General features: G+C 40.3%; 1 protein-coding gene across 2 annotated transcripts in view; it reads right to left on the bottom strand.

Annotated features, from left to right (window-relative positions):
• Positions 1–3,469: 3,469 nt before the first annotated feature.
• The window catches only part of Uso1 (USO1 vesicle transport factor), a 60,133-nt gene continuing 45,942 nt past the window's right edge, over positions 3,470–17,660 (bottom strand). For both annotated transcript variants that reach the window (XM_051198270.1, XM_051198269.1), the window contains 11 exons: positions 16,247–16,357; positions 15,798–15,916; positions 15,489–15,670; positions 15,038–15,159; positions 12,439–12,577; positions 11,474–11,637; positions 10,692–10,778; positions 7,935–8,033; positions 6,390–6,497; positions 4,991–5,206; positions 3,470–4,490 (listed from right to left, as the gene is read on the bottom strand). In XM_051198270.1, the coding sequence (XP_051054227.1) occupies positions 4,410–4,490; positions 4,991–5,206; positions 6,390–6,497; positions 7,935–8,033; positions 10,692–10,778; positions 11,474–11,637; positions 12,439–12,577; positions 15,038–15,159; positions 15,489–15,670; positions 15,798–15,916; positions 16,247–16,357 (1,428 nt within the window). In that variant the 3' untranslated portion in view covers positions 3,470–4,409. The remainder of the gene's footprint in view (positions 4,491–4,990; positions 5,207–6,389; positions 6,498–7,934; positions 8,034–10,691; positions 10,779–11,473; positions 11,638–12,438; positions 12,578–15,037; positions 15,160–15,488; positions 15,671–15,797; positions 15,917–16,246; positions 16,358–17,660) is intronic.

Below are 17,660 nucleotides of genomic sequence, written 5' to 3' on the forward strand. Positions count from 1 at the left end.
TGATAACACAAAGTATCACTTCTCATCAGGGGGACAGCTTGCTAAAATTATCTGCATTATAAAACATTTTAAGTGATACAATGGAATTTTAAGCAGCATTTCCATTGGACACTTAGTTTTTAATTGGTTAGCAGAGTAGACCACTATAAGCATATTTAATTAGATTAAAAGTCTGTCCCTAGGTTCTACCCCCAGTACCCTCAAATAGAAACTCTTCATCAATAAAAATAAAGTGGTCATTAAATGTTTCACAAAGAGTTACATTTTTACTTTCCAAAGTCGCAGGAGGCAATCAATTCAGATCTGCCTTCTGGTTTTCCCCTCGATTCAAATGTGTTCTGGGGTAAGGCCACAAGATTGTTCTTTTAACATACTGAAGTTCAGCTAACCTGGAAACACTGAATTCCCTGCTCAGTTCTCGGCTGCTGCCTCTCTAAACTCCCTAAAAGAGCTAATGCTTCTGTGTGGATTGAAATTCCACACACCTACCATTGTTCTCGCTCCAGGAACTCCAAACTTCCACATCTATTTCCCTGATGAACTTATTTATGAAAACATGCACTTGGGTCTCAGGTTCGGCAAGTCCACAGGGTACATCACCCTTACTCACCTGCTCCTCTCACCTGAACTCTGCAAACCATACTGCCCTTTTCAGGAACTGCTCTTGATTTTTTCTTCCTCCTCTATTCCCCAGGTATCTACAGTTTGAGTCCTATTAGCCCCACCCTCAGAATGCATCTCCATTCATACTGATGTAGACACCTCTACTCCTACAATATAGTCTGAACTACAGCAATAACTTCTTACATGGTTCCTTGACTTCATTCATGACCTCTGCCCCAGACAGCTGTTAACAGTAGGAGAGATGTAATCTATGGACAGTAGTGTCTAGTCACTCTTACAGAACATGCAGACTTTCCAAAATCTAGAGAGCACTGACTGGATAATTATTATTGCTTATTCTAGAATGTAGGTTAAACACTGGCTTCTGTCTTCTCTGCCACATCCCCGGTGCTTAGAGCTGAATAAGTGAGTGAGTCTTGCTTTACCAGTAGGCACAGTTCTGAGGAGCAGTACAAGGCCTGTCTTAGTGTGTTCCATTGCTATGAAGAGTCACCACGGCCATGGCAGCATGTAATTGGGGCTGGCTTACAGTTCAGTGGTTTAGTTCATTACCCTCATGGCAGCACACAGACAGACATGGTAGCTCAAAGTTCTGCATCTGGATCAAAAGGCAGCAGGAAGAGTGAGCCACTGGTCTGGTTTAGGCACTTACAAACCAAAGCCCATCTCCAGTGACACACTTCCTCCAACAAGGCCACGCCCACTCCAAGTAGCACCACTGCCTAATGACCAAGCATTCAAATATATGAGCCCATAGTAGTCATTTCGATTCAAACTATCACAAGGCTCTCATGTGAATGCAACAAAATGATGGAACTTACTATTTGATTTCCTATCAGCCTAATTCCAGATAAGTAAAACCCATTAACTTGTGAGCTGGGAATCTGGACATCTACTTTGAGAAAAAAGACAGTTTTAGCAATTATACTGTCAACATTACTCTGAGGGGTCAGTTGTTGTGAAGGGCTTGGTAGGGTCCTATTGTCATGGATAATCTTTTTATACACTATGAAGATGTGTCACTGTGATTGGTTTAAAGAAAAGGTGAACAGCCAATAACTAGGCAGGATTTCTGGGCAGAGAGGATGCTGGGAAGAAGGAAGAGATGCCAGGAGACACAGAACAAGCAGAATGGACAATATGGAGATGAGGCAATAAAGCATTGAGACAGAAAGTCAATTAATGAAAATGGGTTGATTTTTAAGTCATAAGAACTAGTTAGAAACAACAAGCCTAAGCTAAGGCTGAGCTTTCATAATTAATTAGTCACTGTGTCCTTATTTGTGAGTTGGTGCCCCCAAAAGAAAAATCCAACTACATCTACTTGAGGGGCTTTTATCACAACATAGAACTCACTGTCCTCAGAAAGATCAAGGGTTTGGACTGACAGATGATGAGGGCACAGGAAGGAACTGGCTACTTTATACTATCTGTAGTCATGTTATAGCGCTTGATCAAGGGCATCATGCTAGACTCAGGATGTAATGGCGGCAGTAGAACAGTGGTAGGCAGGGGTGTGTGCACTCTTCAGGGGTGCTCTGCTACATACAACCACTCCTTTTTTAAAAAAATATTTATTATGTATAGTGCTCTGCCTACATATCAGAAGAAGGCACCAGATCTTATCACAGATGTTTGTGAGACACTATGTGGTTGCTGGGAATTGAACTCAGATCCTCTCCGAGAGTAGTCAGTGCTCTTAACTTCTGAGCCATCTCTCCAGCCAGCCCCAACCATTTCCTTTTATAAAGACAGATGACTACTTACTTCTCTCTCAAAAGTCTGTGCCCATTAGTGAACTTCGCAAGTCAGCCCTGTGCTCAGGACAAATGATAGAAACTAGTTCCAGCCTTCACTATCCAGCGTTAAGTAAATTCCTCAAGGTCCTATTCATTTGGTGTTTGCCTGCATTCATTCACATCTGCACACCACATGCATACTGCTGCCCAAGAAGGTCAGGGAGGGTGATGGACATCTGGAACTAGAGTTAGATAGTTGAAAGCTGCTATGTGTGTGCTATGATTGAACTTGGGTTCTCTGGAAGAGCAGCACTTATCTCCCCAGCTGCTCCTACCCAGCTCCATGTTTTCTGGGTATTCTGAATTATATAGTCCTGGAACTCACTATATAGCACAGCAGCCTACAACTGGTGGCAAGCCTCTTTGCTTTAACCTCCAATGTCTATGAGTTACCACACCCTGCTAAATCTATTAATACTTCTTTTAAATAGTTGCTAAGAATTCCAGTCTAAATGTAAAAATATCAACCCCCCCCCCCCAGAATTTGACCCTCTTGCTGAAGACACCTCATGCCTGAGTCATAGGACATGGAGAAACCAAGTTGGTACTGACCTGGAAACTTCATCTTTACTGGCTGACTTTCAAAGTGCTGTATTGTGCTCTACACATTACTGGAGGAGAAATACAATACATTTTACCCAGCTGTGAATGCTGCAACTATCACAATAACTGGCCTGGCACGCTGTGCCTACTGTTACGTAAGTGGCACAAATGTCATAGGTGTGACCAAACACTTTTCAATTGGATTTGAGGTTCCAGCAAATAAAACCTTGCCTGGCACTGCTATCAGGCCCAGAACCCTTAGGAGAGGCCATGTTTCTCTTATCCTACCAAGTGGATACAGCATTAAACGCACAGAGCAGTGAGTCTCTCGAAATCAGCAAGGCCCCTATTAAATACTTCATTTTGTAGGAGCTGCCTTGGTTTTGGGGTCCTTCACCAGCAGCAGCGCAGTGACTAAAACAAGGCCTCTCCTTAGCATCTCATTTACTCCTTATGAGAAACTACTTCCTTAAAATCTAAACAAAGGGAATCATGACAGGGAGTATGTGAACATAATATCTATTTTTATTATGAAAACATTAGACTTTGACACATTGCTTCATTTGCTTTTTAAAAATCTATTATCTGACTTACACCTATTCAGCAAAAAATGCCAATAAATTATATAAATCATAGCTTGAGTCTTTTTAAAACTAAGAACGTGTTTTGTGATCATCAAACAATACTAAATCCCAGCTAGATGAAGTGCTGACTATAATCTCTTCTCCGTCTTTAGCTTAAACACAAAGAAAAGCAGCCATGTGAACACATTGCAGCAGTTTCTTAGAACAGCCCTCCACACTCAGGGACAGTGTTTCCTTTCTTCCGAAGGCGGAATGTGGCCCTGTTGGATGGCAAGCACTCACTCTACACTGTCCTATCCTGCTCTTCTGGAAGACACTGGGGTGGGTGGGGTGATGACACACATGACCCTGAACCCAGGCTAGCCTGTCTTTAAGTAGAATCCTTTCTTTACAACAAAATTATCAGCTGAGAATGCAAGTGCTGATTTAGAAACAATGATTCCCATTCAGTACACATTAAATCCAATGTGTTAGGACTGAAGTCACAGATTCTGAAAAGCAAACAGTGAACCAATAAGGCAGACTGCATCGCCACCACACACCCAATGAACCAATAAAGCAGACTGCATCACAGCCACGCACCTTCAAATGGTCTATTTTTGGAGCCTGATGCTCTTTACAAATTATATTTTGGGAGAGTTCAGATGAACATAAATAAAACTTCCACATGAAGTTAGAGTTTTTGAGTTTTCCACATGGGAAGTAATATTTAAAAAAAAAATTATACATCAATAATCTTATTAGTGAATGCTTTCTGCCTGGTTCTAAATCTTTATTTTTTTGTGGAGGCAAACCAAAGCACTGTCTTAAGACTTCTTCAAAGTAATGACACAATCTCTACCATCCCTAGAGTTTAAAGCTAGATATCCTGGTCCTTGTCACCATCATCCATTTCATCATCATCGTCTTCTTGGTCTCCAGATTCATCTTCTTCTTCAACCTAAGGGGAAAATACAGTTTTGTTCATGTACACACATTGTAATAATATACACAGATAAATATACACATGTGAAACACATATGCTAATTATTAATATTAATAGTCTGACATATTAAAATCAGATTCCCTTGACTTCAAAATGCTCAGGGCTCCTTGTCATTTTCAACATGAATGGGTAATGCTATTCAGTTAACTTTAATGATAAATGGTCACAATTTTCTATCCATGAATCTGAACCTACTGTGGTAAAAACAATGACCACACAACCCACCCTTGAGGATGAGCCTTACTACCCAGGAGCAATGAAACCACCTATTTTCTAGGCTCTAGGCTTCAAATATTGCAAAGAGAATTTGATTTATCTCAGACCAATTCGCTGTACAGCGAGAACTACAGATAATAACATTCTTGGCTAACATACAGCACAACTTTCCCATGCAACATTAAACTTGGAACATGCTTTACAAATCTAGAACACTTGTGGAAATATTTCAGTCTTACTGGATGGCCGAGGTTCTTGAGTTTACTCTTCAGTGACAGGATTTTCTGGTCCTGATCGGCCAAGAGTACCAAGAGATCATCTTGCTCTTTCTTAGAATCGGTCACTTCCGAGTCTAACTTGTCTTTCTCCGTTTGCAGAATGGCGATGGTGCTGTTAGATGAATCCAACTGTTTTTTAATGGCAGTTTTCTCCTCAGACAGAGCTTTAATTTCATTCTGGAAGAAAGGGGACAAGCAGTGATCTAAAATCAGTACTCATTTCCAAAGCTCATAACAGTTTCTATCAGTGACAAACCACTGTATGTTATGGTTTCGGCATGAATGTCCCCCACTGGCTCACGGTGGCACATTCACATCACTAGCAGTGGGTCTTGAAGGTGATTATCTGTTGCTGGTCTGTCTGGAGCTGTCATGTTCTATCTGCCACCGTTTGGCCACCTCACATTTCTGCCACCAAGCTGTGAAATGCTTTTGCATTCCCGGCCATTATGGACTGTGACATGTGAACCGTGACCCAAAATAAACCTTAGCCCCTTTAAGTTCTTCTCTCAGGATCTCTGGTCACAGGAATGTGACGGTAACTAACATTAAGACAACTGTTCAGTCTGAGGTACTTGGCTGGGAAATGGAGGTACATAACTCTTAAAACACATACTAAGAAAGCCACAATGAACAGAGTACAAAGTCCAATCCTTAGCCACCCCTGCCTAAATGCTGAGAAATAACATTTATAGAAGCCAGTTGGCATCAGAATTAGAACTCAAAACTCAAAAAAGGGAAAAAAAAAAATCCCATTTTATTCTGAGAGTTAAACGGAAAGGATAGTTTTAAATAAAACCATACCATAAAACTTACATATAATTTAAAAAGTGTAACTATACATCATCCTTTTCAGTTTATGAATGTCACCCCACTCTTCTTCATGCTGCCTATTCTGATATGTCTGTCAATATTCCTCAGCCCTGTGCGAGTCTGTATCTTACTTTGTTTTCTGAGATAGTCTCCCTATGCATCTCTGGCTGGCCTGGAACCCATGCCCTTGCCTCCGCCTTAGTGCTAGGATTAAAGATGTGTGCCACCATGTCTGGCTACATGTGGTTTTTGTATTAGCCAAATTTGTTGCCCTAATTTTGTTATGACTAAACACTGATGTTGATAAGAAAATTTGCTGGGGGTGGAGGCACACACCTTTAATCCCAACACTTGGAATGCAGAGGGAAGTGGGCCTGAGTTCGAGGCCAGTCTGGTCTACTGAATCTTGAAAAAAAATAAAATAAAAGAAAACCCCTAACTTCCAGTTTTCTTTACAAGCCTAAGGGGTTCAGAGATGAAATGTAACAGATTTTCCAGAATTTGTCTCATATTATGTATAATAAATAGCAGTTTTACCAAAACCAACCTTTAATTCCTTCGTTTCCTGAAGCAAGGCAGACAGCCTTCCTTCTACATCAGTAGTTTTAGCAGTCGTCACATGCTCACTCTCTCCTTGAACAGGGACAGACTTTGCCTGAAAATACGAATTTGAAAAAAAAAAAGTAAGTTACAAATGATATAACTTTGTAAGTGTGTATGTCTTCTTGCTCTTTAGAAGTTTTGTTTCAAAGGACAGATAACAAACAAGACAACACAATTCCTTGTGTTTTTATGTGAAAGCAACAAATGCTGTGACAGATGAGCTGGCCCACTGTGGCCAAGTACCATCCAGCTCAGTGCAGAAAAGCACCAGCACCGGGATCCAGAGGCTCACCCCTCAAGTCTTTACCTCGGAAGCTCCTGTCACCTCAGGTACTAAACCCACCCAAAGGTCGTTAGCTGGTGAAATGCAAGTATTTTAAGTGCTCTATGAATCAAAACCTCTTAGGACCCACCTTTTCTCTATAAAATTCTGGGCAGTGGGGTATCGCTTAAACAGACACCTAAAAATCTGACAGTGGCTTTGGAACGGGGTGGTGGATGGAGTGTTGAGTGCAAATCAGACAAAGCTTAAATTACTTCAAAGAAACTACTGATAGAAATATGAACATTAAAAATAATTCTGAAAGGGATTTGTAAGAAAAGAAGAGCTACAGAGAGAATTTTTAGTTTTTTGCACATACATGAAGAGAATGTTGGTAGAAGTATAAAAGTTAAATGTGCTTCTGGTGAGATCACAGAGAGAAATGCAAAGCATATTACTGGGAATTAGAGGAAAGACAGACCCTGTTCTAGAGCAGCAAAGAACATGGTAAAATTGTGGCTTAGTATTTTGGGAGAGCACAGGCCAACCGATCAGTCATTCTGTTGGTCCATGTGTCTGTATTAGAATGTGTCTTGCAGCGTTGCCCAAGCTGGGCTCTAACTCAGTCATCACTATGCTCGGCATAAGTGAATAACCTGAATCACTGACATAGCTGATTTTCCTAAATAAAGTACTATATTGTACAGTCTCATTTCTCTTTGCAGTTTAGAATAAAATATTAAGAGGAGAGAAACTTACAAATGATTATGTAAAAATGAAAAATTGTGGAATTTGCAGATTACCCAGATTACTAACTATAAGAAAGTATGTTCTGGGGAAGGCATGGGGGGGGTCACCTTTTAGTAAGTGATTACACTGGTGTATGCAATCAACTCACTGAGCAGACACCAGAGACACAGATGAGGTAATGTGGAGGGCTTTCTTGTGTGCTGGTTCATCTCTGATGATAATTTTATAGCAGTAGAGAAGCTGTCAGCTTGGACATAAAGGGATGGAAATGGGGTGTTATACCAGTCCAAAAAAAAAAACCCCACTCAGTAAACTAAATGAGTCAGTCCATACAGCAAATACAAAGAAAACAACAAAAAAGGAGAGAAATGGAGAGAGGGAGGGAGGGAGCGAGGGGGAAAGGCTACCATGAAGTCTCTGGCTAATGAGTAGTAAAGACTCATCTCACTACCTATGGAAGAGACAAAGATGACTCACCAAGGCTTCAGCTCTCTGGAGCAGCTCATGGTTCTCTGCCTGGAGTCTGGTGATCTCCAGAGACTGTGAGTTCAACTGGGACTTTAATGCTGTCAGCTCCTGGAAATAAGAACAGCAGAGTTGTGATGGAAACAGCACTACTTTCATTTAGGAAATTTTTATTTACAGGGAGAAAAATCCTTTCTTGACACTAGCCTCAAAAACCACAACTTACACGTTTCAAAATTTAATTCTAGAGAACTACTCTTTATGTCAGTTTCAAGATGGAAAATGAAACACATCTGTTTATCTCTGTCTCTTCTTGAGACCCTATTCTCCCCCTCCCACCTCATAAATGGAGAAATAAGGGAAGAAAAGAAACCGGTCAGGCATAAGGACAAGGAAAGGAACCTGTAGAGTTTCAGAAGGAAATGCACTGGTGACTGAAAATACAGCTGGGAACCCTAAAAGCAAGGCTGGCACCTGATTTACAAGGAATCTGTAGCCTCCTGATACCCTTAGATATCTTAAGAAGAATGGTAAAAATGCGTTTAAACACTGAGGGCTGGTTCAAGTCTATTATGAGACAGCCATCCGATTCCTGCCAGCTCTAATGCATCTCACTACTGGCTGAAGCCTACATGCTTAGTATTTGCAACTGTAGAGCTGGACAGCTCTGGGTGAGGGGCCACCAACATGACAGCAGCAGTGCTGCCACCAAACTGAAGCAAGAAGTCAGTTCATGTTGTTAAACTTTCTAATTTTCTTATTGGCCTCCTCCACCCAAATACAATGACAGAAAAGCAAGGACATCGGGCAGTGTCTGGACACATGTCTGGTGGCAAGGTACAGCATGGAATAATGCTTTTCTTCATATGTCTATTGTATACACTCATGCCTTTTCTCTACTTTGCTTCCTATTGTCGATTAGCAAAATAATATGCAGCCAATGATGTCATGGATCATTTTCTGTGCTTATGGTGTGTGTGTGAGAGAGAAAGGGAGAGAGTATGTGTATGTAAGAGAGAGAGAGAGAATGTGAGAGAGGGTAAGAGAGAGTGTGTGTGAGAAAGAGTATGTGTGTTTGAGAGAGAGTATATGTGTGTGATTGTGTGTCATAAAGAGAATGTATGTGTGAGAGTGTGTGTGTGTAAGATAGAGAATGTGAGTGTGACAGACTGTGTGTGTGTGTGAGAGAGAGACAGAGATGGGGGGGGGAGAGTGTGTGATGCTGCCTGTGTGGAGGCCAGGGGTTGGCACTTGCTCTCCACTTTGTTTTTTGCGGCAGTCTCTCACTGAACCTGGAGCTCACTGTTTCGGTCAGACTGGCTGAAGAGCCATCCCCTAGGATCTTCCTGACCTACAGGTATATGACATGTGCCTGCCTTCCTCTTATGTGGATGCTGGGGCAAATTCCAATTCAAGTTCTCATGCCTGTGCAGCAAGCATTTTACCTCTGAGTCATCTCCCTATCCCTGTGCAGTATTTTGTAATATGCAATATAATAAGTAGAGTCTATGTTGCCATTAAACCCTGAAAAGCCATAATTTAAAAAAATGTGTATTTGCTGGGTATGATGGTGCACACCTTTATACCAACCCTTGGGAGGCAAAGGCAGGAGGATCTCTGTGAGTCTGAGGCCAGCCTGATCTCCCCCACAAGTTACAGAACATCCAGGGCTACATAGAGAGACTTTGTCTGAAAACAACAACTAAACCCAAAACCTACCACACACATGCACTCATGTATGCACTCACACATGCACTTACAAAAGAAAATTGGGAAAAGTAAAAATAACTAACAGGCAATTTCCTTTTACAAAATATTCTATCAAAGTTTCACTGAGAAACATAACTAAGACTTTTTATTTGGAATTTACAAAATAAGTGACACATTAATAACAGTTTGCTCTAATTTATTATTTTAGCATTAATAGGCAAACTCAGTAAAATCAAAATAGTACATTAATCTTGCTTGCACAAGCAATACATTGTGAACAAATGCTGGAGACCTAAAAAGACTGTAAACGACAACTGATTTGAAGATAAGCTCTGAGAAATTGGAGAGTACTTGCTGTTCTTGCAGAGGACTTGAGATTGGTTAGTAGCACCCACATTGCAGCTCTAACTCCAGTTCCAGGGGGTTGAATGCCCTCTTTGGGCCTGTGAGCACTGCATGTATATGGTACACTTTTGTGCATATATGCAGGCAAAATATTAATGCATAAGACACAATCTCTGACTAGTTTGAGATGCATCGGGTGCTGGTGATATAAGGCACAGTGTGGTCATACTTCTCAGATAGCCGTGTCTGTGAATGAGGACAGCTGACTATTGGAGGAGACATTAGGTAGCACAGCAGTGTGGCCTGATTTCTCTTTTCAAACAAGCATACATTCCTTTAGAACAGAAGGTAGGAAGGAGGAACAGAAAAGAGGAGCAAAGAAACAAGAAGCTGGGCTAGCCAGATGGCACGGTGGGTGACTACCGGAATCCAATCCTTTGTGATAGAGTAAGTGTCCTTACTTCCAGACGTACACTTTGCAACAAAAGCTGTGTGCACATGTTCATAGCATGAAATAAAGAAATTAATAAATGTACAAAGTTTAAAACCAACCAATAAAAGATGAAACAACATTATCATCAAGGTAAATACGGCTTCTGGATTTTCAAAGCTGTCTTAATTATCAAATTTTATTATTCCTGACAATGGAGTTCTAGAACAATATAACTACAGTGATGTTACTCTATTGGAACTGGGCTCAAGATAGAAAATTACCTGCTTTAATTCTACAACTTGCTCCGAATCTCTGGGTGAAGCTGTTACTGATGCCTGCTCATTCACGGTAGACGCTTGTGAAGATCTCTACAATGAACAGAGAAATAAACTATGAAATAAGTAAACCTGAAGAGAAAGGAAAGCAGAAGTACACACACAGAGCCAAGTCTTACAGAAGCTCACCAGAGGATTTCACATGAAGATTTAACTGTTGTCTGTAAGATTCTATTTGAACACAGCACTTGCTGATGGTCTATAGCTTTCCACAGCTTCAGAAGTTACACTTACATCAAGTGAGTCATTATATCTAAACATGTTCCTCAAGTAGTAAGGGGCACAAGCACAGAAGCAGGTATTTACTTCCACATTAAAGGAAATATCTCATTTTAAGTGTGACTAGCCAGTGAGATAGCTCAGCATGTAAAGGTACTCGCCATCAAGCCTGAAATAGCTTTTGATTCCTGATACCCATTCCTGACATCAATTTCTCTTGAAAACTGTCCTTTGACCTCCATGCTATGACTTGAGTGTCCATGCCTGCACCACATCGTTTAAGGAAAAAAAGGGGGAAAAAAAAATCAAGCTGAGGGGGGGTTGCTCAAGCCTTTACTCCTAGCAGAAGTAGCAGGTCCAGCCTAGTCTAGTCACCAAGTGCCAGGAAAACCAGGGCTACATAGAGACCCTGTCTCAAGAGAAAACATATAAACCCAGAAAAACAAACAAGTAAGATAATGAAATTCCTCTTGACCTCTTAATACATCTCTTTTTTAATGTCTACTTACTAAATTCTCTATCAAAGAGTCCTTTTCGGCTAGCTGGCTTTGTAAGAGCCCCTGGTGACTTCTCAGCTCTTCGAGCTCTTCCCTCAGCCGACTGACCTCTTCTGGCTGAATGCCGTTCACCTGGGTCCCATCACTGTTCGAGCCTTGATGGTGACTGTCTTTTCCTATAAACAGGAACAACATTGGGAAAGCTGGTGTCAAACAATCTTTTTACCTTTGGGACTAGAAAACGAAAATGGGATCTCCTAAGATTCACTGCAGTGGATGTCTCCTTAGTGCAGTGAACTGGCAAGGTGACCACATTGGTGCTCCCCCCTAGCCAAGTAAAGGAGGGTTTACAAGGTCAGGCCCAGACCCCAGCAGCACCCAAATGCCCACACACAGCCACAGACAATAATGACTTATACGAAAACCACCCTTTGAAAATGAGAAATGTCAATTCTCACCTATCTGCCTGGGGCTGAAACAAAATTTTATAGAGACAGTATTTCATTTACTTTTCAGATGACATGAATGCTATTTTTCAACTTTAGAGTGGAACTGGCTGAAATACTCTTATCAGCCAATCTCCAACAGAACTGTGGTTTAGGATCACTTTGGGGAACTTATATGGTGAGTCAAAGCAGCGTGTACCAGACAGTCAAACAGGGAGCTGGAGACTGGACTGCAAACCGGAAAGATCTGGTCTTAGCTACTTTTTTTGGGGGGGGGGGGGGGGGGTGTTTCGAGACAGGGTTTCTCTGTGTAACAGCTCTGGCTGTCCTGGAACTCGTTTTGTAGCAGGATGGCCTCGAACTCAGAGACCACCTGCTTCTGGCTGGGACTAAAGGAGTATGCCACCAGCTCTTGGCTTGTCTTAGAATTTCTGAATATACAAGCCATACTGCATTATGTTCTAACTTAAGAGTTCATCACAGAAGCTGTCTGTCCAGCTGAGGACAGAGTGGCCTGAACACCAAACCCACCGAGCTGGACTTTAAGGAGGTTATACTGATCCTTGTGCTGCTGAATCTGAGATGCCTGCTGTGTGACCGCTGTTTGCAGCTGTTCGTTTTGACATTTCAGTGTAGAAACTTGCTGCTTCAGTTCTTCTAGCTGTAGGTCCTGTGAAACAAATTATAATCCAGATATTTTCATTTCATACTAATTAGCCCTAAACACAAAATATACAGGCTTTAAAAAAAAAAAAAAATCACAACATTTTCTCCCCCCCCCCCTTTTTTTTTTGGAGATAGGGTTTCTCTGTGGTTGGAGGCTGACCTAGAACTAGCTCTTGTAGACCAGGCTGGCCTTGAACTCACAGAGATCCACCTGCCTCTGCCTCCTGAGTGCTGGGACTAAAGTTGTGCACCACCACTGCCTGGCCACACTCAACATTTTCATGTTCAATCAATAGCTAAGCATTGGGACTTAAATACATGTGCAAAGGCAATCATTATGCACAAGTTTCAAGCAGGGCTCCACAGCCTGCAATCTGACTGCTGTTACCTAAGAAAACCAAATAAAACTGTTTGTTTAAAAAAACAAAACAAAACAAAGTCAAAGCAAAATTCATTTGGGGGCTATGAAATTTAAGAAATTTATACCAAACTAAGAAACTTAGTAAATATACACATATACATCTATATTATTTAATTTATGACATTTACTTGTTAATGTGTACGAGTGTATTTGCATGGACATGTTTTCTTGGCTAGGCTGAAAGCCAGCAAGTCCCTGTGATCCTCCTGTCTCTGCTCTGCTCCAAGATGGGGTTACAGGAGCATTGGGCACTTAGTTGGTTATATGGGTGCTGAGATCCCAACTCTGGTATTGATGAGTCATCTTTCTAGCTGTATAGCCATAATTTTAAATCTCACTTAATAACTAATCAAGCCGATATTATACAAGTCATATTAAATGTTTAACACTGACGTTAATTTCCACTTTTCAAAATTATATTATAACATTCAAATAGTTGTTCATTTAATGGTTTTTCTTTTTCCTAAATTTTGGAGAATTTCCTTAGGATGAATTTTCAGATGTTATTCAAAGGATGTAAGCATTATTGTGGTGCTAGATGGTTATTAAATCTTACAGGATTTAAGTGGATAGAATGTATAAAATGTGAATTTTATAAGTCAGCAATTATGTCAAAACTCTTTTCTTTCTAAATCAACCTTATCAGTCCCAAATGTAAGCTATATACCACATCTCAAGTTATTTATTTTTTGTTCTTCCAAAAGTATTATATTCATAAACTAAAAATGAGAGTATCTGAACCAAGTCATAGATTAAAAATCTGTAGCTGGAATAGTTTGATGACTCAAATTTTGAGCAAAGATTGGTTCTAGGTTATTGATTTGGTTAAACACTGAAAGGCTGAGAGCGAACACTAAGTATATAGTTCTATTATCACTCATAAATTTAAAATCTCAAGGGGGCTGGAGAGATGGCTCAGAGGTTAGGAGCACGTGTGTGTGTGTGTGTGTGTGTGTACAACAACCCACATCCAGGTAAGAAGATAAATGGGCTGTTAAATTTCTTTTAATGACATCAGTAATCTAATTTTCTAGATAGTACTGTAATCACCACACTATATATCAAGATAAGAAACTGAATTTAAGGGACATAACAGAGGCTTAAGATGTGCAATACAATGTGAGTAAAAGACACTGTGAGGGAGCATCAGTTGATGACTCTCTGCATCTACTCTACAGAGCTGCTTATCTAACAGGACCACATTCAGGGACATTTTACCCTTTCTGTACCTTAACACCTGCAGGGGAACTGACCTTCAGTTTCCACAGCTCTCAGGTCCATCCCTGCCACAGCACAGTATGTGTTTTACACTGCTACTAAAGCACATGCACTTGAATTTGGTTCTAACAATTCTTGAAATTGTTGGGAGAGTAACTAAGTCAGACTCCCCATTTCTCCTAAACCAAGTATCGTTAGTCTCTACTTATAGAGATTCTGTGAAGAGGAAATGACATAGTACTTAAAAGATGCTGAGTTCACAGAAGGCAGCAAGCGTCATCACTGTTACCATCAGTATCCTAATATCCCCTGATGGCAGACCACCACAATAGCCTCCTTCCCTGGACTGCCTCCCTCTAGCCTTTGTCCTCAAATGTCTCCTTCACACAGCCAGAGGCCTCTCTAGGTACATGCCAGCAACTACAGACTCACTGTACTGTAGGCCATCTCCTGCCTCTCTTCCCCACCTCTCTTGTAGAGAATTATCTATCCCTAGGTTCTTTCAGAGCTCAGACTGAGCGTTGCTACACCTCTGATTGCTTGAGCACTATGCTTAATCTGCTGTAATATATATGCCACAATTACTTAGACATGTGTTTCTCAACCTGAAAATGACAAGACAATACATCTGATCCATGTATTGATCCATAATATCCTGCACAATGGCTACATAGAAAATGCTCAATTTAATGAACAGATGCTTTTGAAAAGAGTGAAATTTACTTTCTGCATCCCTCCTCCATCTGAAACGTGGCAGAGGAGCAGTGTTCCCTCCAGCAGGGAGCTGTTGTCAGTCACGAGAGAGGCCAATCTGTTGGTACTTACTTGCTCACGAATCATATTCTTATAGTGAGTCACAATGTTGTCATGCTGTTCTAGTGTCTTCTTTACCTCTTCCTCTTTCTTATCTTCTTCACTGGACTTATAAATAGCCTTAGTAATAACACCTGTAGAAGAAAATGTACTTAAATTCTGAACTGAATGGTTTCCCTGTGGTTCTGCAGACTGTACTCAGGACAGCACAGCAGCTAAATCTACTTTCCACCATTCACTTATTATACCCCAACTTGATTTTAAGCATTGCAAACAACTTACATTTTAGGATTTAGTGAGTAAAAATAGCGTAAGTCATGACAGTCATGCAGTACTTTCTAATCTTACAGAATCCAAAGTCTTTCCATGTGCTGCAGATGAACTTCCTGGCTCATCACTCATCCACATCCAAACATACATGCACTCACAATGGCTTTGCGTAGGTATAACCTTCACATCTTACCTTCAAGTTCTTTCACCAGCTTTGTAAACTCGTGATCAAATATCATGTATTCTGGACTTGGGAAGTTTGGCTGGGGTTTCTGTGAGGCTCTGGAGTATAACTCATGTTTGCTAATGAATCCTAGTTTCTCTATGAAATTCTCTTTGCCAATCCTCTTCTCTATTAGTTGCTTTAGTTTCTCTCTACATAGATAAACATATGAGATGCTTAAAAGACAGCAAAACTAGAAGCTTGGTTTATTTATACTTTGGGGGGGGGGATGGAGTCATTATCCCTGGATGATTAGAGGGCAATTTTGCTCTTACTTACTTCACGTAGTTTTCTAGTGAATTATCATTGAAATAAATTGAAATGCCCAAAAGAAGGGCACATAGGCCTTGGACCAACTGCTCTTCTTCTCCGAGATTTTCTGCAATTTGTCCTGTAAGCTGACACCTTTGTTAAGGAGTTGTTAAATGTAGTATTGCAAACATTTTATTTGTAACCTGAATTTATTTTTTTATATATATTTATTATTTTCTTATTTTTACATATTGATTCCAGTTCCCTCTCCCTCCCTCTGAAACCTGAATTTAATATGTATCTTATGTAAGATTTTCTACCAGTATACCATAAAAAGCCAGTATACCATAAAAAACTAAACACACATACACACACAGCTGAAGCATGCATCATTACATCTCCATAACATTTACAAGTTTCAGCAAGTTGCAAGATGTAAGTTACTTACATGTATGATACTAAAACATAAAGGATACGAATGGAACATTGGCCGAATTGTGAAGAAAGTGTGTTACTGCAATGGGACAGCTGCTCAGCCAGGTACAAAGCAACATTAACAACCCAACTCTTGTCTGTATTTTGCTTCCCTGCAAAATAAATTGACAGAAACCACTTTGTGAATTTATTTTTTTCAAATTCACAGCTAGCCTAACATCCCTTCCCTTTCATGTCAAAACAAAAAACAAAAACAACACAAACAAACAAACAAACAAAAAACCTTCAGCATCATGAGATGTGTAAGGAAGCTGGATTTAAAAACTGAACTAAAGAATAAATTTTTGTGTCTATCACAAGCTACACTTCCCCAAATAAACACAGTGCAAAAATCAGAACTGATTCGTATTCACCAATACAAGTGTCCACTTAACACAGGAGTGGTGGCTGGCTGGGAATACAGCTCAGTTGGTACAGTGCTTGCCTGACATGCATGAAGCCCTGGGTTCCATCCTTAGCACTGAACAAAAGCAGGTGTGGTGGTGCATGCCTGTAATCAAAGCACTTGGGAGGCAGACATAGGAGGAGCAGAAGTTCAGAGTCATCCATCCTGGACTACGTAGTAAGTTCAAGGCCAGCCTGAGCTACACGACTCTCTATACATAAATAGTGGTAGTAAAAGATGTGATACTCAGAACAAAATTATAATGTAGGAGCTTTAAAAGACCAATCCCAAGATATATGATCAAAAATAAATGTTCTGAATATAGTTGAGTGGATAAGGAGGTGGGAAGGATTTGGGAAGTTGGGGAAAGGAAAAACATGATCAAAACATATTGGATGAAAAAAAACTTAATTACAAAATAAAAACAAAAATAAATGTTCCAGACAAATTAATATTTCATTTTTTTTAAAAATTAGCAAAATAGTGAGAGATTTTATTGAGAAGTGAAAGTGAAAGGTAGGTAGATACACTGCAAGGGAATCTCATAATTTTAAAAGCAAGTTCTTGATAAAGGAAAAAATTCTTCCTTCTTCAAAAAACATAAAGAAGTTGGGTAGTGGTGGTGCACTCCTTTAATCCAGCACTTGGAAGGCGGAAGGCAGAGGCGGAGGCAGGTGGATCTCTGTGAGTTCAAGGTCAACCTGACCTACCTGGCAAGTGCCACCAGGACAGGCTCCAAAGCTACACAGAAACCCTGTCTTGAAAAACCAAAACCAAAATCCAAAAACATAAAAAAAAAAAAAAAAAAAAAAAAAAAAAAGCACAAAAAGAATCTCCTAAACCATTAAAATTCCATAAGAAAATATTATTCTCAAGTAAGAAAATGAAAAACTATGCTGCAAACCCAGTGACACGTGCCAGAAGATATATCTCAGACATAAGTAAGGAGAGCGGTTAACTAGCACCAAGAATGCCCTGAATATATCAACTGTACTGTTGCCAAGATCAGA

Source organism: Phodopus roborovskii, unplaced genomic scaffold (genome assembly GCF_943737965.1).
Source record: "Phodopus roborovskii unplaced genomic scaffold, PHOROB, whole genome shotgun sequence".
NCBI classification, from domain to species: Eukaryota; Metazoa; Chordata; class Mammalia; order Rodentia; family Cricetidae; genus Phodopus; species Phodopus roborovskii.